A 19,354-nucleotide genomic window follows, 5' to 3' on the forward strand; every position below is an offset into this window, starting at 1 on the left:
AAGATGGCCAAACTTCATCTCTCATACATTGGACATATTGTCAAGAGGGAACAATCACTAGAGAAGGATGTCATACTTGGTAAGATGGAAGGTCAGAGAAAAAGAGGAAGACCCCCAATGAGATAGATTGGCCCAGTGGCAGCAGCAATGGGTTCAAGAGCAGCAGTGTTTCTGAGATTGGCGCCGGATCAGGCAGTATACATAGGATGTATATGAGTCAGTACAGACTTGATGGCATCTAATAACAACAACAAGGCACTTAGTTCTCAATTTGAGGATTATTGCTGTTCTGGCAATGTAAGAAAAATTTAGTCTTTGAGACCTGGAACTACTGACAGTTATCTATCTTGTTGTTTTGGTTGGTATTAAATGCCGTGGAGTCGGTTTTAACTCATAGCGACCCTGTATAGGATGTCTGAGGGGCACCTTGTGGGTTTGAACTGCTGACCTGTCGTTTGGAGTCTAGTACTTATCCTACAGTGCCACACCATTGAAATGTTCATGCAAATTTGAGTCAACAAAATAATTAGTTGTCCATGAGTGACACAAACTTGTATTCATTTATATGAGAAGACCCAACAAAAACAGGATGGTTTATAATTCAGTTAAAATCTCTGTTGAGTGAGAGCTGTCCAAACTAGACAATTTCTTAATTCATAAACTTAGGTTATTGCATAGAATCATGAAAGAGTTGGAAATGCAAAAGTTGGAAGTGACCACACAGGCCATCACATTTTTGTGTGAAGGTGACACAAATAAGTTTTACTAAATTTAATAGCAACTGAAAATTGAGTTCTGTGTATGATGGCAGTTGTAGTGCCATTTTCTTCTCTCCTAAATTGTAATGGCAGACACATTAAGTTTCAAACATTAGTACAATGATTGAAAATATTTTCAGCATACCAGGCACTATGCTTGTTCCTAGACTACAGAGGGAGGAAAAGACAAGTTGCAACTTATTTTTTAAATGGAGAGTGAGGAAGTAATAATAAATGTAAGATATAATTTGGAATTATAAGTGCAGTCGATGAAATGAACAAGAAGATACAATAGTGTGTACCTGGGAGAAGTTGGTTTAGATGTTGTGGTCTAAGGAGGATGAGAATGAGCCAGCCATGGCAAGACCAGAGGAAGGAAGGAGCTGTGTATGCAAAGCCAAGAGATGACAAAGAGTTTGCTGTGTTAAGAAATAGAAAAGAGTTAGTGAGGATGGAGCTTGATGAACCGAGAGAAGATGGTACGAAGTGTGGAGACTCGAGACTCTTCCCTGATTCGATCCATTCTCTCTTTCTACTATGAATATATATTGTAAATTCTAATCTCTGTTTCTTAACATCTCTTATTTTCTTCATTTTTCTTTTTTTCCTTTTTCTTGTTTCTTTATCTCCATGCTGCATTTGGATAATTTCCTCATATCTATTTTCTAACTAGAATTCTGACTCCTTAATACTGTGTGCTGAATATTTGTTCTCTGTACAGGGAAGACTTTCCCCAGAATAAATGGCTGGTTTACTTGCCAGTTCCTTGGACTGGTGAGATGAGTTTTATTCATTTCATAAGAGTGTCTTTTCCTGCTTCCTGTAATATTCTAGGATGTATTAGTGATTGAGTGCTGCTATAACAGAAATAACACAAGTAGATGCTTTTAACAACCAGAAACCGATTTTCTCAGGTTAGAGGGCTGTAACTTCAAATTCAGAGTGCCAGCTCTAGGGGAAGACTTTCTCTTTGTGGGCTCTGGGGCAAAGCTCTTTTCGCCTTTCAGCATCTGTAGGCCCAGTATTCCATGGAGGTCTCTATGTCTTGGCATCAATCTTCCCCCAGATCTAGGAACTTCACAGGACAGGGTCCTGAGGTCGAAAGACACACTCTACTCCTGACGCTTCTTTCTTGGTAGCAAAGGTCCCTCTGAACTCTGCTTGCTTCTCTCCTTTTATATCTCAAAAGACACTGATTCAAGTTACAACTTAATCCTGTAGATAGCATCTGGCCTTGTTGTTGTTAAGTGTCGTCGAGTCGATTCTGACCCCATAGAGACCCTGTACAGAGTTTCCAAGGCTGTAAATCTTTATGGGAGCAAAATACCTCATCTTTCTCCCGCGGAACAGCTGGTAGTTTCGAACTGCTGACCTTGCAGTTCACAGCCCAATTCGTAACCACTATGCTACCAGAGCTCCTAATCTGGCCTCATTAACACCGTAGAATTGAGGATTTACAACACAGGATAATTACATCCCATTAGAGTGATCACATCAGAAAGTGATTGCACTATATTAGATGTCTTGGGGGTGATAACTACATTGTAACTGCTAAACCACTGAAAATCCTGGCCAAGCCAATTTGATGTAAAACTTTAACTATCACATAAGTGTAGTTTCATTTCATAAAAGATCTGTAACCTGCATTCTCCTTTTTGTGTTGAAATTAAACTCCAACCCGCAGCTATTAAGGCCTATAGACGTTCCCCAGTACCTCTGAGTACCATTTCCTTCTACCCTGGCCTCTGTCTCTCCTATTCTCTGCCAATTCGTACTTTTTGAGTTCTTTTTATTTCTGGCATCTGACACCTCCCCTTCTGAATTTTGAGCTTAATTGTTTGAAAATATTTTTGTTATATTTTATGTATTTGTTGTTGTTGCTAAGTGCTGTCAAGTCAGTTTTGACTCAGAGTGACGCCTTGTAAGGTTTCTGAGGAGCAGCTGATGGTTTTGAACTACCAACTTTATGGTTCACAGTCCAGTTCTTATCCTACAGCGCCACACTGAGAGTCCATTTTATATGTTAGAAGTTGAATATATCAAACATGTCTGTATGTCTTTAGATAAGCTGGGAGTGAACTTCCAATGTCAGCATCCTCGTGAATGTAAGTCACACAAGTGAAGTAAATTTTTCACATACTGTTTTCCATGGATAGTATAACAGATATTTTCATTTGCTTTTCTTCTTTCTTTTCCAAAAAAAAATCTCTTCTATCTAAAATACAAATTATTGCCACGGAACTACGATGGCTTTGTTCTATTTCCCCTCCTGTTTTTGCAGGCTGCAAGACGACATGAATCCTTAACAAGTTGGAACTTGGCAAAGAAAGCTAAGTGGCGTGAGGAAGCTGCATTGGCTGCAAAGGCTAAGAACAAATAATATTCTAGGTGACAGCGTGTTCACTTGAATAGCATCACTATACCAGCAACAATAAAAGATCAGCAAAGCAGAAGATTTGAAATATCTGCCATGGTTTTATTTTGGTGACAAGAAGCAGTGTTTTTTGTTTATTATACATCTTATTAAAACATAGCATACATTCAGGAAAGTGCATACCGTACATGTATACGGTGATAGGTTTTTACAACATGAACACACCTATGTAACTACTTTCCAGGTCAAGGTAAAGAATATCACCAGCACTTCAGAAGCTTCCTTTCTGTCCTCTCTTGGTCATTACCCTCCAAAGGTAACCCCTGTTATGACTTGTAATCACCTAGTTTTGCCTGCCTTTGAACTTATATAAATGAAACTACAGTCTGCACTTGTGCTTGTGGATTCTTTTACTCAATACTATGTTTGTGAGATCCAGCCACAAATTGTATGTAGAAGTTCATTAATATTCATTTCTGTAGTATTCCACTGTACAAGGACATATCAAAAAGTCTTGCAGCTAGGATTCTAGTTCATACATGCATGGCCTTATTCCATGCAAACTCTGTGTAAACATGTGTAATCAGTAGATAGTTGTAGACAAATTCTCTCAGTAGTATACCTACCTTTGTCTCATTAGTATACCTTCAAAAAAATGTTCAATCAAAACAGTGGCTTCCATCACAATCTGCTGAGCTAGTTAAATTCAAGGCAGAGAGGTCAGCTCAAAAGGTTATGGCAATTGTATTTTACAATTTTGAAAAAAAAAAACTTCTTAATAATCACAGGGACTTATTATGAAGAAGTTCTTTTTGTTTGTTTTTTAAAGTTTTTATTGTGAATTGAGTGCTAGTTTACATGGGAGAGCATCAACTTGACATTCGTCCTATTGTATTTTGTTTCATTGCAATGATTAGAATCCCTTCCATGCATCATGATTCAACAGCATTTGCTTCCAGTCCCTCTGGGTTTTTTTGTTATTTTGGATGTACACCGAAGCACTCAGGAATATATAACCATTCAAACAACAAAAAGGTATACGCTGCATGCCAACCCCCTGGCCATCAGCACACAGCCCCTCTTCCTTTCTGAGTCCAGAGTCCCCAGCCACTCCATCTCTCCATGTCATTGTCTCTGCCTCTATCTCTGGCATCGGTGATTCTCTGGATAGGGTCCCACACCCCACTCTTCACCTTTGATGGTCCCAGGGTCCTCTGCTCCTTGGCTGGAAGATCAACCACTCCCCTGCTTTTGTTACAAAATGTCTACCTTTACATTTGTAAAACTCCCACAATCAGTCCTGATAGCAATTACTCACTATTGAACCACAAGAGTCTTATCCCCATCTCCTTTTATCAGCTCTGTCTAGACAGATTGGAAATCACTAAGTGGAGATTCTATCTTCCCCTGCACCCTCTGAAACTAATAAGTTCCCTCTTGAAAACTTGTAAGTCAGTCACTTCGTGCCTTTGTTGCTCCCCCTCCCCATTTTGAGTAGCCAATGTTTAAATTGCCCATCCCTGTCAATCCTGTGTGAAAATGCATTGGTGAGAAAAAGACTGGGAAAGTTGTGCTGAGGATTGTTATCCTTCATGATAATGCACCAACCCATTCTTCTAGGGTAGCAAGGGCTGTCCTATGAGGTTTCCATTGGGGAGCTATACCCCAACTACCTTACAAACCTGATGTTGGACCATCAGATTTTTTATGTTCCCCAAACTCAATGAGCATTTCAAAGGGAAACAATTTGAGTCCTCCCAGAATGCCAAAATTGCCATTTTAAATGAATGATGTAAATCAAAGACTTTAAAATTCTTGGGGAAAGGATTAGAGAAATGTAAACTCCACCTTCAGAAGTGTATAGATCGATGCTGAGAAACAATAGTTTTGCATTGAGGATTTATTTTCTTTCACTTAAACTCTCCCAAATATTTCTATGAATTTGTGGCCATAGTTGTAATTTACCATCATATGAATATGCCACAATTTATCTGACTATTTGGTCCAGTTTGGAGGCATTACTCACTCAGTAGTAAAATGAGTACTTTACAAATGTTTTATAATGAGATTGAATTAAATTATTAAGGGCTCTTTCAAAGCAAAACTAATTTCCAATCATAGTGATACTATATTGGTAACTGAACTGTGTTTCTTATTGTTTTTTCTATAGCTTCCAGCTAGATGAAGAAGATTTTAAAAGTCATACAAATTAAGAACTATATATTTCAAAATTTATCATTAAGATGACTAAAATGATAATAAATGGAAACAATGATTTAAAAAGCAATTTAAAAGACAAACACCAAAGAAAGAAAAAAATAGTATAAATCATTGGGCTTCAAACTTGTGTAGGCCCTAAAACAACTTTATAATTAAATATATACACACACACAATTATAATTTAACTTTTTTTTTTTTTTTAGGAACGCCATAACAAAATACCACAAAGTGGGTGACTTTAAGGCACAGAAATTTATCTTTTCACATTCTGGAGACTGGTAATCTGAATTCAGGATGCCTTTAGGGTTATGCAGAGTCCTGGTGTAATGTGGCAGGATAATGCACTGCACTGCAAGGTTGGCAATTCAAACTCACCAGTTGCTCCTCAGAAACCCTATACATGGCTGCTATGAGTCGAAAAAGGAACTCTGGTAGCATAGTGGTTACGAGTCAGGCTGCTAATCTCAAGGTCAGCAGTCTGAAATTAACTGCAGTTCTGATGGAGAAAGATGAGGCTTTCTGCTCCGCTAAAGAGTTGCAGCCTCAGAGGCCCACAGGGTTGCTATGAGTGGGACCCAACTCCATGGCACATAACCACCACTGCCATGAGTCGGAACAACTGGAGCATTCAACAACAACAATAAATCAGGGCTATGCACTTTCTCCCTCTATTGGCTCTAAGTGTGATCCTTGTCCCTTTGAGGTTCTGTAGCCACAAATATTCCTAGCTATTCAATCAAGCTCTCTAAAATCAAAGACAAGGAGAGAATCCTAAAAGGGGCCAGGGAAAAGAGATATGTCACTTACAAAGGCAAGCAAATCAGATTAAGTTCTGCAGAAACCATGCAAGCAAGAAGGCAATGGGGAGACATATACAAAATGCTAAAAGAAAAAAGAAAAAAAAAAAAAAACTGCCAACCAAGAATTGTCTTTCCAGCAAAACTGTCAATCAAATACAATGGTGCAATCAAAACATTCCAAGATAAACAGAATCTAAGAGATTTTGTCAAAACCAATCCAGCATGTCAAAACATCCTAAAGGGAGTTCTTTGGACTCAAAACCAACAAGAACAGACAACAAGCATGGCAACACCACTGGAACTCAGTTGACAGATAGCAGAGTTCAGAATAGAACAAAACTGAATTTGAAGGAGCTGGGAGGTCAACCGAAGATCAACATAATATCAATGTCAAAGAAGGGTAGGAACAGAAATCCAGAAAGATGTCAGGTAGATTACAGAATACAATAGATTCTCTTGAATGGAGAGAAAAGTTAATAGACTATAAGGTAATGCCAAAGAAAGTTAATACTTCACAATTTACCAAGAAAATGAAGATCCAAGCAGAACAAGCAAACCTGAAAACTAAGAAGAAACTGACAAGAAGTAGCACACACAAAAAATGTAAACTAAGCATAAGAAGGCATGCAGAACAAAGGAATGAACAGCACTGCCAAAAAATTAATATTATGGCAGCGAATAATTCATACCTATTGATAATTACATTGAATGTCAATGGATTGAATGTACCAGTAAAGAGACAGAGAGTGGCAGATTAGATAAGAAAACAAGACCCTTCAATATGCTGCCTGCAAGAGACATACTTTACACACAAAGACAAAAACAGACTAAAAGTTAAAGGATGGAAAAAAATATACCAAGCTAACTGCAATAATAAACAAGCATGAGTGGCAATTCTAATCTCTGAGAAAGTAAACTTTAAGACAAAAACCAGCATAAGAGATAAAGAAGGATACCATCTCATAATGAAAGGGTCAGTTGAGCAAGATGGCATAACCATAATAAATGTCTACTCTCCCAATGAAAAAGCACCAAGATATATGAAGCAAACCTTACTAGAATTGAAGAAAGAAAAAGATAAATCTACAATTATAGTGGGAGATTTTAATATACCACTTTCAAAAAGAACAACCAGAAAGAATCTCGACAAAGTTACAGAAATTAAACAGCAAAATCAACCAACTTGACCTCATAGATGTGTACAGAGCATTCATCCCAATAACAGCACAATATACTTTCTTCTCCAGTGTACATGGAACATTCTCCAAAATTGACCACGTGTTAGGTCACAAAGCAAGCCTCCTTAAATTTACAAACATCAAAATACTACAGAGCACCTTTTCAGACCACAATGCTATAAAACTAGAAATCAACAACAAGAAGACTAAGGAAATAAAGTTGAATACATGGAAACTGAACAACACTGTTCTGAAAAATGACTGGGTAAAAGAAGAAATTAAACATGAATTCATAAAGTTCCTAGAAACAAACAAGTATGAAAACACAACATATCAAAATCTTTGGGACTTGGTGAAAGTGGTGCTGAGAGGACAATTTATTGTGATAAATACACACATCCAAAAAGAAGACAGAACCAAAATTAACTAACACAGCATCTCCAACAATTAGAAACTGACCAACAGAGTGCACCTACAGTCAAAAGAAAAGAAATAATAAAGATAAGAGCAGAAATAAATGAGATGGAAAACAGAAAAACTATAGAAAGAATCAACAGGACAAGAAGCTGGTTCTTTGAAAAGATTAATAAAAATGACAAAACATTGGCAAACCTAACAAAAGAAAAGAGGGAGAAGACACAAAATAACTCGCATTAGAAACCACACCTTACATTAGAGAGATGCAAATCAAAGCAACAATGAGATATCATCTCACACAAGCAATAACAGCAAAGATCAAAAAAGTTGTTGTTAAGTGCCATCAAGTCAGTGTCAGTTCCAACCCAGAGTGACCCTAGATAGGGTTTCCGAGGAGCCGCTGGTGAGCTTGAACTGCCAACCTTGCAGTTCAAATGGCTTTGGAGTATGAAGCATTAACCCACAGTGCCACACCAGGACTCCACTTATGGATGTAGTAGCTCAAAAAAAAGAATGAATCTTTACAGCAAGGATCACTCCCACCCCTTTAGTACACAGGGTTGATTGAGATGGGCAACTTAGACATTGGCTACCCAAAATGGGGGTCCTATAAAGGCAAGAAGTGCTCACAAGCTTTCAAGAGGGAGCCTAATTCCAAAAGGGGCGGGGGAAGGTAGAATCACCACTGAATGATTTCCAATCTTTTGGGACTGGATGGGCAAAGGGAAATGGGAATAAGACTCTTGTGGTACAACAGTGAATAATTGCCATCAGTACTAACTGTGAGGGTAGGAAATAGCGGAAAATGTTTTTTGACAAAAGGAAGAGAGTGATTGATTTTGCATCCTAGGAGCGGAGGTTCCTGGGACCATCAAATGAGAAGAACGGACAGTGAGACCCTACCCAGAAAGGCAGTGAAGCCAGGGATGGAGACAGAGACAATGACGTGGACAGATGGAGCAGCTGGGGACACTGCACTCAGGGAGGGAGAAGGGCTGTGTGCTGGTGGCCGGGGGGCAGGCCTGTGTGGTGTACCCTTTGGTATTTGATTATGCATGGAGGGGATTGTACTCATTGCAATGAAACGAAAAACAATAGGTTGAGTGTGAAGCTGATATTCTCCCATGTAAACCTCACAATAATAACTTAAAAAAAAAAAAAAGATGGAAGGAATACACAATATCATTGTAGCAAAAAGAAATGGTCAATGCTTGACCATTTCAAGAGGTAGCATACGATCAAGAGCCAATGGGACTGAAAGAAGTCCAAGGTACACTGAAAGCATTGGTCTACAACAAGGCTCCACGATATGTTGGAATACAAATTGAAATCTTTCAACAAACTAATGAAGTACTAGAGGCACTCACTCATTTATGCCAAGATATTTGGAAGACAACTGCCTGGCCAACTGAGTGGAAGAGATCCCTAAGTGTGTACCTTCCAAAGAGAGGGCACCACTGGAATATGGAAGTTATTGGACAACATCGTTAGTATCTCATGAAAGTAAAATTTTGCTAAAGATAATCCAAAAAATGGCAGCAAACGTACACTGACATAGAATGGCCAAAGGTTCCAGCCGGATTCAGAAGAGGCCATGGAATGAGGAATATCATTGCTGATGTCAAACAAATCTTGGCTGAAAGTTGAGAATATCAGAAAGATGTTTACCTGTGCTTTATAGACTAAGTAAAGGCGTTTGATTGTGTAGTTCACGACAAACTTTGGACAACATTGCAGACAATGTGTATTCTGAAACACTTAACTGTGTTCATGAGGAACCTGTACATAGACCAAGAGGCAATCATTTGGACAGAATAAGGAGACACTGAATGGCTTAAACATTAGGAAAGGTATACCCCAGGATTGTATTCTTTCACCATACTTATTTAATTTGTATGCTGAGCAACTAATCCAAGAAGCTCGATTATATGAAAAATAGCATTGCATCAGGATTAGATGAAGACTCATTAACAACAAGACTTCATTTTGCTAGGATTAAAGGAGCTCTGGTGGCGTAGTGGTTATGAATCGGGCTGCAAACCTCAAGGTCAGCAGTTTGAAACTACCAGAGGTTCTGTGGGAGAAAGATGAGGCTTTCCGCTCCTGTAAAGATTTACAGTCTCAGAAACTCTGTACAGGGTCGCTATGAGTCAGAACCGACTCCACAGCACATCACAACAACAACAACACAACCATCAACACTCACTGAAGCAGCAGTCAAGAAATTGCATTAGGCAAACCTGCTGCACAAGACCTCTTCAAAGTGTTCAAGAGCCAAGACATCAGTTTACGGACTAAGGTGCACCTTATACTGGCCATGGTATTTTCAATAACCTTATATGCATGTAAAAGTTGGAGAGTGAATAAGGAAGACTGTAGAAGAATTTCTGCATTTGTGTTAGAGAATATTAAACTGCCAAAACAATAAACCAATCTTTGTTGGAAGAATTACAACCAGAATACTCCTTGGAAGCCAGGATGGCCAGATTTCATCTCTCCTACTTCAGACATATTGTCAGGAGGGTCCAGTCCCTGGAGAAGGATATCATGTTTAGTAAAGTGATGGTTCAGTGAAAAAGAGGAAGACCCCCAATGAGATGGACTGGCACCATGGCAGCAGCAATGGGCTCAAATGTAGCAATGATTTTGAGGTTGGCACAGGACCAGGTAGTGCTTTATTCTTTGTTCATATGGTCGGTTCTGACTTGATGGCACCTAACAACAACATGATGCTCAGGTGTTTGGTCAAACAGTATTCTTAAATATTACTGTGAAGTGGCACTGGAGGATACGCACTGGACTGGATGAAGTCCACCCACCCACATTACTAAGGGTACCTGAGCCCTGTTGTGGTGCTGTAGGATAAGCACTGGACTGGTAACCACAAGGTCGGAGGTTCAAAACCCACCAGCCACTTCTTGGAAACCCATATAGAGTCAAACCTGACTAGAGAGCACTTACCAATAACTAACATTTCCAATCAGTTGACTTTAGTAGAGGAGAGTGTGTGTGTGTGTGTGTGTGTGTGTGTGTGCGTATGTGTGTGTTCTGTGCTGTTGAACAGGTTCTGATGCACAGTGACCCTGCATACGGTTTCTGACAACCAACTTTGCAGTTACCAAGGCCTTAAAAACAAACAGTGAGATTTTCCAGGAAGAAATCATTCTGCTTCAAGAGTGCAATACAGAAATCCTACCTACATTTCTAGCTTGTTGGCCTGTTCTGAAATTTCAGACTTGCCAGCCCCCAGAATCACACAAACCAGTTGCTAAAAACAGTCAACTGATATATTTCTATGGAGAATCCTGTCTGATACGAGTCAGCTGTTCAGATATAAAAGAAAATTAGAAAACATATATAAAGTTAACACCTTGTCCAAAAATGCGTGTTAAAGAGCATTCTTGGTGATTTCTGGAGGACAAATCCTACTGCACTTTTAAATTCATTGGTTAACCTGCACATTGTAGTGTCAGATTTTCAGGAATTCATTTGCTACTAAAATTACAGACTGCCTGTACTCAAAGCAGAGTACCTAGTGCTAACTGATCTGATCACTTACACTACTACTCTTTGATCAACATAGCTTCAAATGCTGAAGAAAATGAAGCCTGACAAATTAGACATCACCGTAGTGGAAATGAACACAAAACGAGAGGCCAGCTGTGGCTACTGACTAGCTGTGTGATTTTATGTTACTAAGTTCATTGAGAAAGTTAAATCAGACATTCACTCCCTTAAATTTATTAGGTTTAAAAACTATCTTTGTTAATAAATGCAGTGCATCTAAAATTCAAGAGAAAATATAACTTAAATTAAAACATGTGAATGTCCACTAATTGCTAAGACTTGGGATACAAACATAAATTAGGTATGTTCCTCATTACAACAATGTATGTAAATTCTAAAATAAAAGTAACATATACTGTATCAGATATGCTGCAAAAAAATCTGAGCGGTTTTGGGAAGTATATGGAATTTTAGTCAATGAGAGCATCTGGTTTTGCTCCCTATTAGAAATACATGGTTTTCCTCCCTATTAGAAATACAATCAAGTAAGAATAAATGAAATTAGACACATTTATATAAATGCATTTGTAAAATAGCTTTTTATTATTTTTACTATAATGCTGTAACATTTAATAATATTGATACTGCTCAAATATTGGTTTATTTAGCCAGGCAAAAATACTCTCCTTATTCCACTCCCCAATCAGAAGTACAGATGCACTATTCTCTTAAGAGCCCTGTCATATTGATCATTAGATTGTCACATGACATGAAACAGTAATGTTATATACACTCAGTGAAAGTTAACATTTTTTTTATTTCACATTTTCACAGTTTAAAACAGCAACAAAAACTCAAGATTTGTTCTGTAATTATTTACTTTTTCTGTAATACTCCTTTAAAAGTAACGAAAAATTATGAAGCTAAAGGTAATGCTTCTTTTTTACTTTTTCCAGCAAATCAACCTTAAACTAGAAATAGGTATTACAGTTACCAAATGATATATTATTCAGAGACAGCAGATTTTATTCTTCATTTTTATTTATTTTTCTAGTGCCTCAAGTACACAAATGGCACAAAAAAATAAGTTCCAGGCACACCCTTTCAAAATAAAATTGAAATAAGAACATCATATCAGTGAGCTAAGTACTTACTAAATACAAAAATAAGCGTAATTGTATAGATTAACTAGTAAAAATTTAAATCCAGACAAAACACTGAATTTGATTAAATGAATGAAAAGGAATGTTTTAGGTATTTTTGCATTGTTATTACATGCATGCCCCTTTATAACCTACTTTAATTTTTTTAGTATAGATTCAGATTGAAATAAACCTTAGAAAATTAATAAAAAGTTATTTGGGGAGCATTTAAAATGATGCAGTTGAAAAGAAGAGCTGTATTTTAATTTTTAAAAAAGAGCAAAGTACTTGTTAGTCTTCATTCAACAAACATAACTAAGTCAAGAGCTAGTCCTAACTACTAGACAGTGTCTTTTGTATTCATCTATAATCAAATTAATTACCCATGCAACAGATTCAAGAAATTTAATATCATTTTATATTTAAATGCTTAAATACTGAAGCATTTTAAATAATTATATTCTGCATTCAGAGGTATGAAGTTTGTATACCAGCAAAAATTGTTAAGTACTCACTTCAAAGTTAGTCTATGTGTACGTGCACATATATGTACATATGCATACAGGTTCTTTCTCCTTCTATAAGAACTATTTTTAAAGATTTGGCTTAGAGATTTATGACAGTGACTACCCATTCCATTCCTATTGGATTCTGACGTACCCTGACCCTACAGGACAGAGCAGAACTGCCTCCTAGGGTTCCTAAAGGCACAGTCGTTACGGAAGCAGACTGCCACACCTTTCTTCCACAGAGGGTCTGGTGAGTTCAAACTGCTAACCTTTTAGTTAGCAGCTGAGTGCCTAGCCACTGCACCACCAGGGATCTTGATAATGACTACAGGGCCCTCAAAAGCAGGCACAGCTGGTTAGTTTATTATGTTGTAATATCAAAATTAAATTAATTAGAAAGAGTGGAATACCTTGTTACCGGATACTTACAACCACTGCGCCAATGAGTTTATCTGATAAATTCACCATCAATATGGTAATCTTTAATATCATCACCTTGTTCTTTGGTGGTGGTGGTGGTTATGTGCCGTGAAATCAGTTCCGACCCATAGCGACCCTGTACAGGGTTTCCGAGTAAATCTTTACGGGAGCAGAAAGCCTCATCTTTCTCCTGCAGAACAGTTGGTAGTTTCGAACTGCTGACCTTGCGGTTTGCATCCCGATTTGTAACCACTACACTACCAGAGGGCATACAAAATGCAAAAGAAAAACCATTTATTCTAAACATCATACTTCTACTACAATAAAAAGGGTACAGGAACAATCTTCTACTTAAGTATATAGAAAGGTTTGGCAGATATCATCAGCATTATAGATAACATTTATATCTATATTTGATAAACAAAAGCTAGTTTCATGATATACAATTAACAAAATATCATAATCCTTTTCAAGTTGCCTCTGATTTTCAGCCAAAACATTATAAATGCTTTCATAGTCTAAATCCGTCTTTACAGAACAGACTATGAATCATATCAAAACTGCTTTAATTCCCATCATAAACAGTTGTAACCTAATATGAAATAAGTATTCTAGGCATACATATAATTGGAAATGTAAATAGCCTGCATATAGTAACTTTACATTAAGATTGAGTTCAACAGTACCACATATGGTTAGAAGATTCTATCAAGAGGATAACACACAGACACATGTATATATATGTATCTATAAATAAATGTTTTCTATTATAACTTTTTATAATTTCATGGTTTAGATTTTGCTGTTAATACATGAAAGAACACACACATTATATTGATCAATCTGGTACAAATGTTATCCAATACCCTTATTTCGTAACAAGAAGCACAAAAAATTCTAATACAGATTGCAATAATATTAACAAATTCTTAGCAACTTTTGTTAATATTTCTTGTCTAAACATTAAAGTCATTTAATAAAATTTATTTTCTCAAAATAATTTGTCATTCAAGTATCTAAGTTCATTATTACACCGAAAGTGAAATTTCTCAGGTACTAGTCTGAAAAATCAGAGAAAGAATTACAGTAGAACTTTGGCTGTGCAGCACTACTTTAGATTCATGATGGACTCTCTGTCAAGAGGTGCTTTAAGATGAAGAGTAAAAAAATAATAAAAAGCTATTTACAAAATGATAGCATATTTGGTCAAAATATAAAATATACTAATAGCATATATTGCGCTAAAAACATAGGATTTAAATGTATTGTAAAGCAAATTTTTTAATGTATTCAACATGAATAATAGTTTCTCTCTTCACAATCACCACATTTTAATAGATATTTGAATATCAGTAAAATATTTCTTCAGTTTTATAAAGAAATTTCACAGGTCTTCAATTGTTTTTCTGTTGTTGTTATGCAAAGTGTTTTATAATTTAAGGTAATAAATATTTCACATTCAAATTTAGTTTTATGCTACTTCAAGCTTCTAATGGTTTTCCATTTGTTTTTGCTTCCAGATAGAGGTAGATTTAGTAGCAACTGGACATGTCAGACATACTGCCAAAATGCAGTTTTAATAGCTGTACGGCAGTTCAAGCTCACCAGCTGCTCCTCGGAAACCCTATGCAGGGTCGCTATGGGTCAGAATTGACTCGACAGCACTTAACAACAACTGCTAATGTACAGTTCTCAAGAATGCTTTAAAAAAAAATTCATTATGCAATACTTAACAAAGTTCTCCTTTTCAAGCTGCTTTTAAATATATAATGTACTTAATTATTCACAAGTCAGGTAGAAAAATCCAAAGAAACAAAAGACATAAATAAACATACAAACCAAATAAAAGTTACAAGGAAAGATTGCATCTGCATGGAAACATTTGTTTCACTTTGCTTTTCAAAAGTGTATCAGCTGTTTCTTTTCTGTTTGGTGTAAAAACATCCAACATTCCTGCTGACACTGCCAACAAAGCCTAGATATCTGATACCACCATTTCTAACCATTACTTTCCTCCCACTCCCACAGGTTACAGTTGAAACCCTTCCATCGGTGCTTCTTGCTGCTGAAATACAAACTGCTGTTGGGTTTCATCCATCTGAGGTACGATGCTGGCATCTTCTTCTTCTACACCAAAGTAATGTTCCATCAGACCAAAAACCTTTTGGTAAATTTCCTGATTTTCATGGCTTTGCAGAAATTCAATTTTATCCAGACCTATTTTATATATAAAGCATTTATTTAAAATAAAATTGTTACAAATGTCTTAGCACAGACTAGGAGGAGTCAAAAAATACTGCTATAAACTCATGTTGCTGTTGTTAAATGTAGCAATCCTGAATAGGGTTTCCAAAGTTGTGTCTTTATGGGAACAGAAAGCCTTATCTGAGGAGCAGCTGGTGGGCTCAAACCACCAACTTTGTGGTTCACAGCCCAGTGCTTATCATACAGAGCCACCACACTTCCACAAATTTTATTAAACAAAATTTTCAAAATGTGAAGCTGTTGTTTTCTTAACATATTCTCCATCAAGGCCTCTACACTTCTAAAGGAGATGTTTCCATCTCTCTAACCCTCCCCTGAAGAATTCTGTGCTCTTCGATTTACAACATGTCAAATGGCACCCCTTGAGGAACTCAGATTGTATTCCTTTTAATTATTCTTTAAGTTTTGAACAAAAAGAAGTCTGAAGGGGGCAAGACCAGGGCTTTCATTAGAGTGGATGGGGTAAAGTTTCCCAACAAGATTCTTGAATGACAGCCCTTTTTACCCTTGAAGAATGAGCAGGTGTATTATCATGATGGAAAATAATTCCTCAGCACAAATTTCCTGGCCTTTTACTCACCAATACATTAAATTCTCTGAAATAAACCCCTATGATAATCCTGTGTCCTTTGAGAAAATCTATCATGATTACCCTTTGGCATTCCAAAAACAGTCGCTATAACCTTCTGAACTGACCTCTCTTCTCTGCCTTAAATTGAATGGACCAAGCAGACGCCCTCAAAAGCCACTGATTTGTTTGCAGTCATCCACTGATCTCTTAAAACATGTTTATTTGGAATAAACTTAGGCATGTATCAACTTGAACCCTGGTAGCAATACCTATTGACTTACCCCCATATTTAAATCAAAATAATGTATCAACATTTTTGCACATACTGAAAACTGGCACCTATGCCTTATACTGGTATACTGGAATGAGCACAGGCCTGGGAGACAGAACGACTGGATCACACACCCTACCCGGAAATCTGTGGAGTACCTCTGTACTTTAGTTCTCAATTTTAAAATGACAGTTTTAGATTAAGTAACTTCAGAGATCCTTCCCAGAAATAAGTATGTGAAATAACTAAAGCACAAAACAGGGAAAGCAAAAACAAAAAAACAAATGAACAAGCCACAGCACACACATACAGACACAGAAAAACATAGAACAAGCCAGAAGATAACAGTTTGGAATAAATGATTTATAAAGCCATGATTCTTTCATAATAAAGCACTACACATAGCTGTAAAATTTTCAGTTAAAACTTATTTTGAAAAGATGAGGACAATATACAGTACTTCTTATTTTGCTGCTTACCAGAAATAATTCTATCTGGATTAATGCTAAAAATATGTTTTCATTTAATGAAAATAAAAGGGGAAAAAAAATCAGTTTAGATTGTCTTATCCCAAATTAATTTCCATATGAGTTAAGTTAAATGTTTTAAGAATTTAACAAACAAAAGTCTAGCCTACAAAAATTAATGTTCATCAAATCTCTATGGGGGTAATGACTTTTTTAACTTTGAAAGAATTGATTAGAATGAATCATTTATTAAACATCAATGAACATGGTTTGCTTTATTAAAATAAAAAGATAAAAACTGGTGGTGGGGGGGAGCCCTAGTACAATAAATACCTATAAAATAAATTCAAATTTTTATGAAAAAAATTCAAATAGGTACTAAGAGAAAAACTCAGTAACTATTAAATTCTGATGAGAAAATATACTAACACATGGAAAGGACACACAGGATGAATTAACCAAAAAAGGGCGTATCAAACCAGCTTTGAGATTCCATTTACATCTGTAAAATCAGCAAAACAAGTGTGACGGTGTGGAATTGGCTCATATACCACCAGCGTCACTGTCAAGTACATAAATAAGCCTTTGGAAAGCAAAATGAGAAGACACACTAAAAGCTTAAAAAGAAGTCTGTACTCAAGACTCAGCTGAAAACTCATCCCAAGATAAAGTAGTATATTTGTATATATTGTTTTTGTTGTTAAATGTTATCGAGTTGGTTCTGACTCATAGCAATACTTGTAGGGTTTCCGAGGAGCAGCTGGTGAGTTTGAACCGCCAACCTTGAGTTTAGCTTATACTACAATGCCTAGTAGGGCTCTCATGTATATATAGATACACACACACACACACACACACACACACACACACACACACGGATTGCTACAATTCGAAACAGACTTCATGGCACTTAACAACAATATAAACATACATATGCACACATACACATGTCTATATTTACTATATATACACTGAAATTAAATCAATGTAAAATATTTGTACATAAAGACAATGTAAAATGAAACATAAATAATGAAAATAAATTATTAGGGATTAGAATTAAGGTTAACTTATTTTAAAACACGTTAAATTATTTGACAATAAAATCATTTTAAGGAACTAAATGAGGGAAACTGCTATGGCAGATCATTAAGAATTGGTTATAACTACATTTTTAACTGATTTGCTTACCATATGCTTCTTCAATAAGAGCACAGTATGGATTAATGCCTAGTCCACTCTGCTTAGATTCTTGATCTCCAAGGCGTAAAATATTTTCAAGTCCATTTAAAGCCACTTGAACTATTTTGGAGTCCATAACAGTCAAAAGGTCACAAAGTGGTTTAATGCAGTCTAAGGTTACCAAATACCTTCAGAGAAATTAAAAAAGCATGGGAGGTGGGAGACTTAACTACTGCTTACAACAAAGACACACAAATACTCTTCATAGTGAAATGTTCTATAAAAAATTTTAGAAAAATATTCCTATACATATTCAAACATTACAAACATTTAAATCCTCAAGTTGTTGTTGTTGTTAGGTGCAATTGAGTCGGTACCATCTCATAGTGACCTTATTCACAGCAGAACAAATTTCTTTACTCTCCTATCATCATATTTTAATTAAGACTAAATGGTATAATTACAACTAAAAAACACATACACAAATAAATCAGTGCTTGACCTGTTTTGGCATGGCACGTGAGCACTAAGAGTAGTGGTTTTCTAGTGTTTTGTTTTTAAAGTTAAGCCTGTGTACACACACTGGAGAGGGGTTGTATGAGGTTAGGAAGAAACAGAGAGGGAGGAGAAGGGATAGCTAAGTCAGAAAATGCCTCACAAAACAATCACGGCTAGTGTTCTGAAATGTCTGGCATGTTTCAGAAGCAAAGGAGGTTTCTAATAGCAAAACATGTTATTTTGCAAAATATTTTTCAGAAAAAATATTCCACTCATTTCTTAATGCCATGTCTTTTTTCTATTTGCTTTTCTTACAATCTCTATAATGAAAATGAAGTGAACTGCTGACTTATTATCCTAACTGAAAGTCCATATTAAGAAGAAAGGTTTAAAGTATGCTTTGAATTCAGACTAACTACTTGCCATCGAGTCAATTCAAATTCATAGTAAGACCCATGGTGTCTCCAAAGATGTCCCCAACACCCAACATATTTAAGTTACAACACATAGCACACTTACAAACGTCTGCTTTTTGTGGGTTTTTTTGGTACCTCTCATCATTAGTACAAATGACACTGATATGGAAGGTGGAAAGGCACTCAGAATGCGACTGGGGAAAAAATGCCTCCTCAAAGTAGGGTTGACCATAATGACATGAATACAGTTAAGCTCGGGGGAGAAAAATGCACAGAACCTGCATTTGCTGATGGGCAACAGCTTAAAATGAAGAGAAACAGCTGTAAACATCCATTGAAAATTGGAACATGGAATGTAC

At 36.5% G+C, this 19,354-nt stretch overlaps 2 protein-coding genes across 2 annotated transcripts in view; one reads left to right on the plus strand and one right to left on the minus strand.

Moving 5' to 3' along the window:
- Positions 1–3,138, plus strand: part of FAM162B (family with sequence similarity 162, member B) — a 13,501-nt gene extending 10,363 nt beyond the window's left edge. The window contains exon 4 of the mRNA XM_006839977.1: positions 3,040–3,138. Coding sequence (XP_006840040.1) covers positions 3,040–3,138 — 99 coding nt within the window. The remainder of the gene's footprint in view (positions 1–3,039) is intronic.
- A 12,216-nt stretch (positions 3,139–15,354) lies between these two features.
- Positions 15,355–19,354, minus strand: part of KPNA5 (karyopherin alpha 5 (importin alpha 6)) — a 93,049-nt gene continuing 89,049 nt past the window's right edge. Inside the window, exons 13-14 of the mRNA XM_006839978.1 lie at positions 18,091–18,269; positions 15,355–15,542 (exon numbers count right to left, since the gene is read on the minus strand). Of these exons, the coding sequence (XP_006840041.1) occupies positions 15,355–15,542; positions 18,091–18,269 (367 nt within the window). The remainder of the gene's footprint in view (positions 15,543–18,090; positions 18,270–19,354) is intronic.

This window comes from Chrysochloris asiatica, unplaced genomic scaffold (assembly GCF_000296735.1).
Source record: "Chrysochloris asiatica unplaced genomic scaffold, ChrAsi1.0 scaffold00027, whole genome shotgun sequence".
Taxonomy (NCBI): Eukaryota; Metazoa; Chordata; class Mammalia; order Afrosoricida; family Chrysochloridae; genus Chrysochloris; species Chrysochloris asiatica.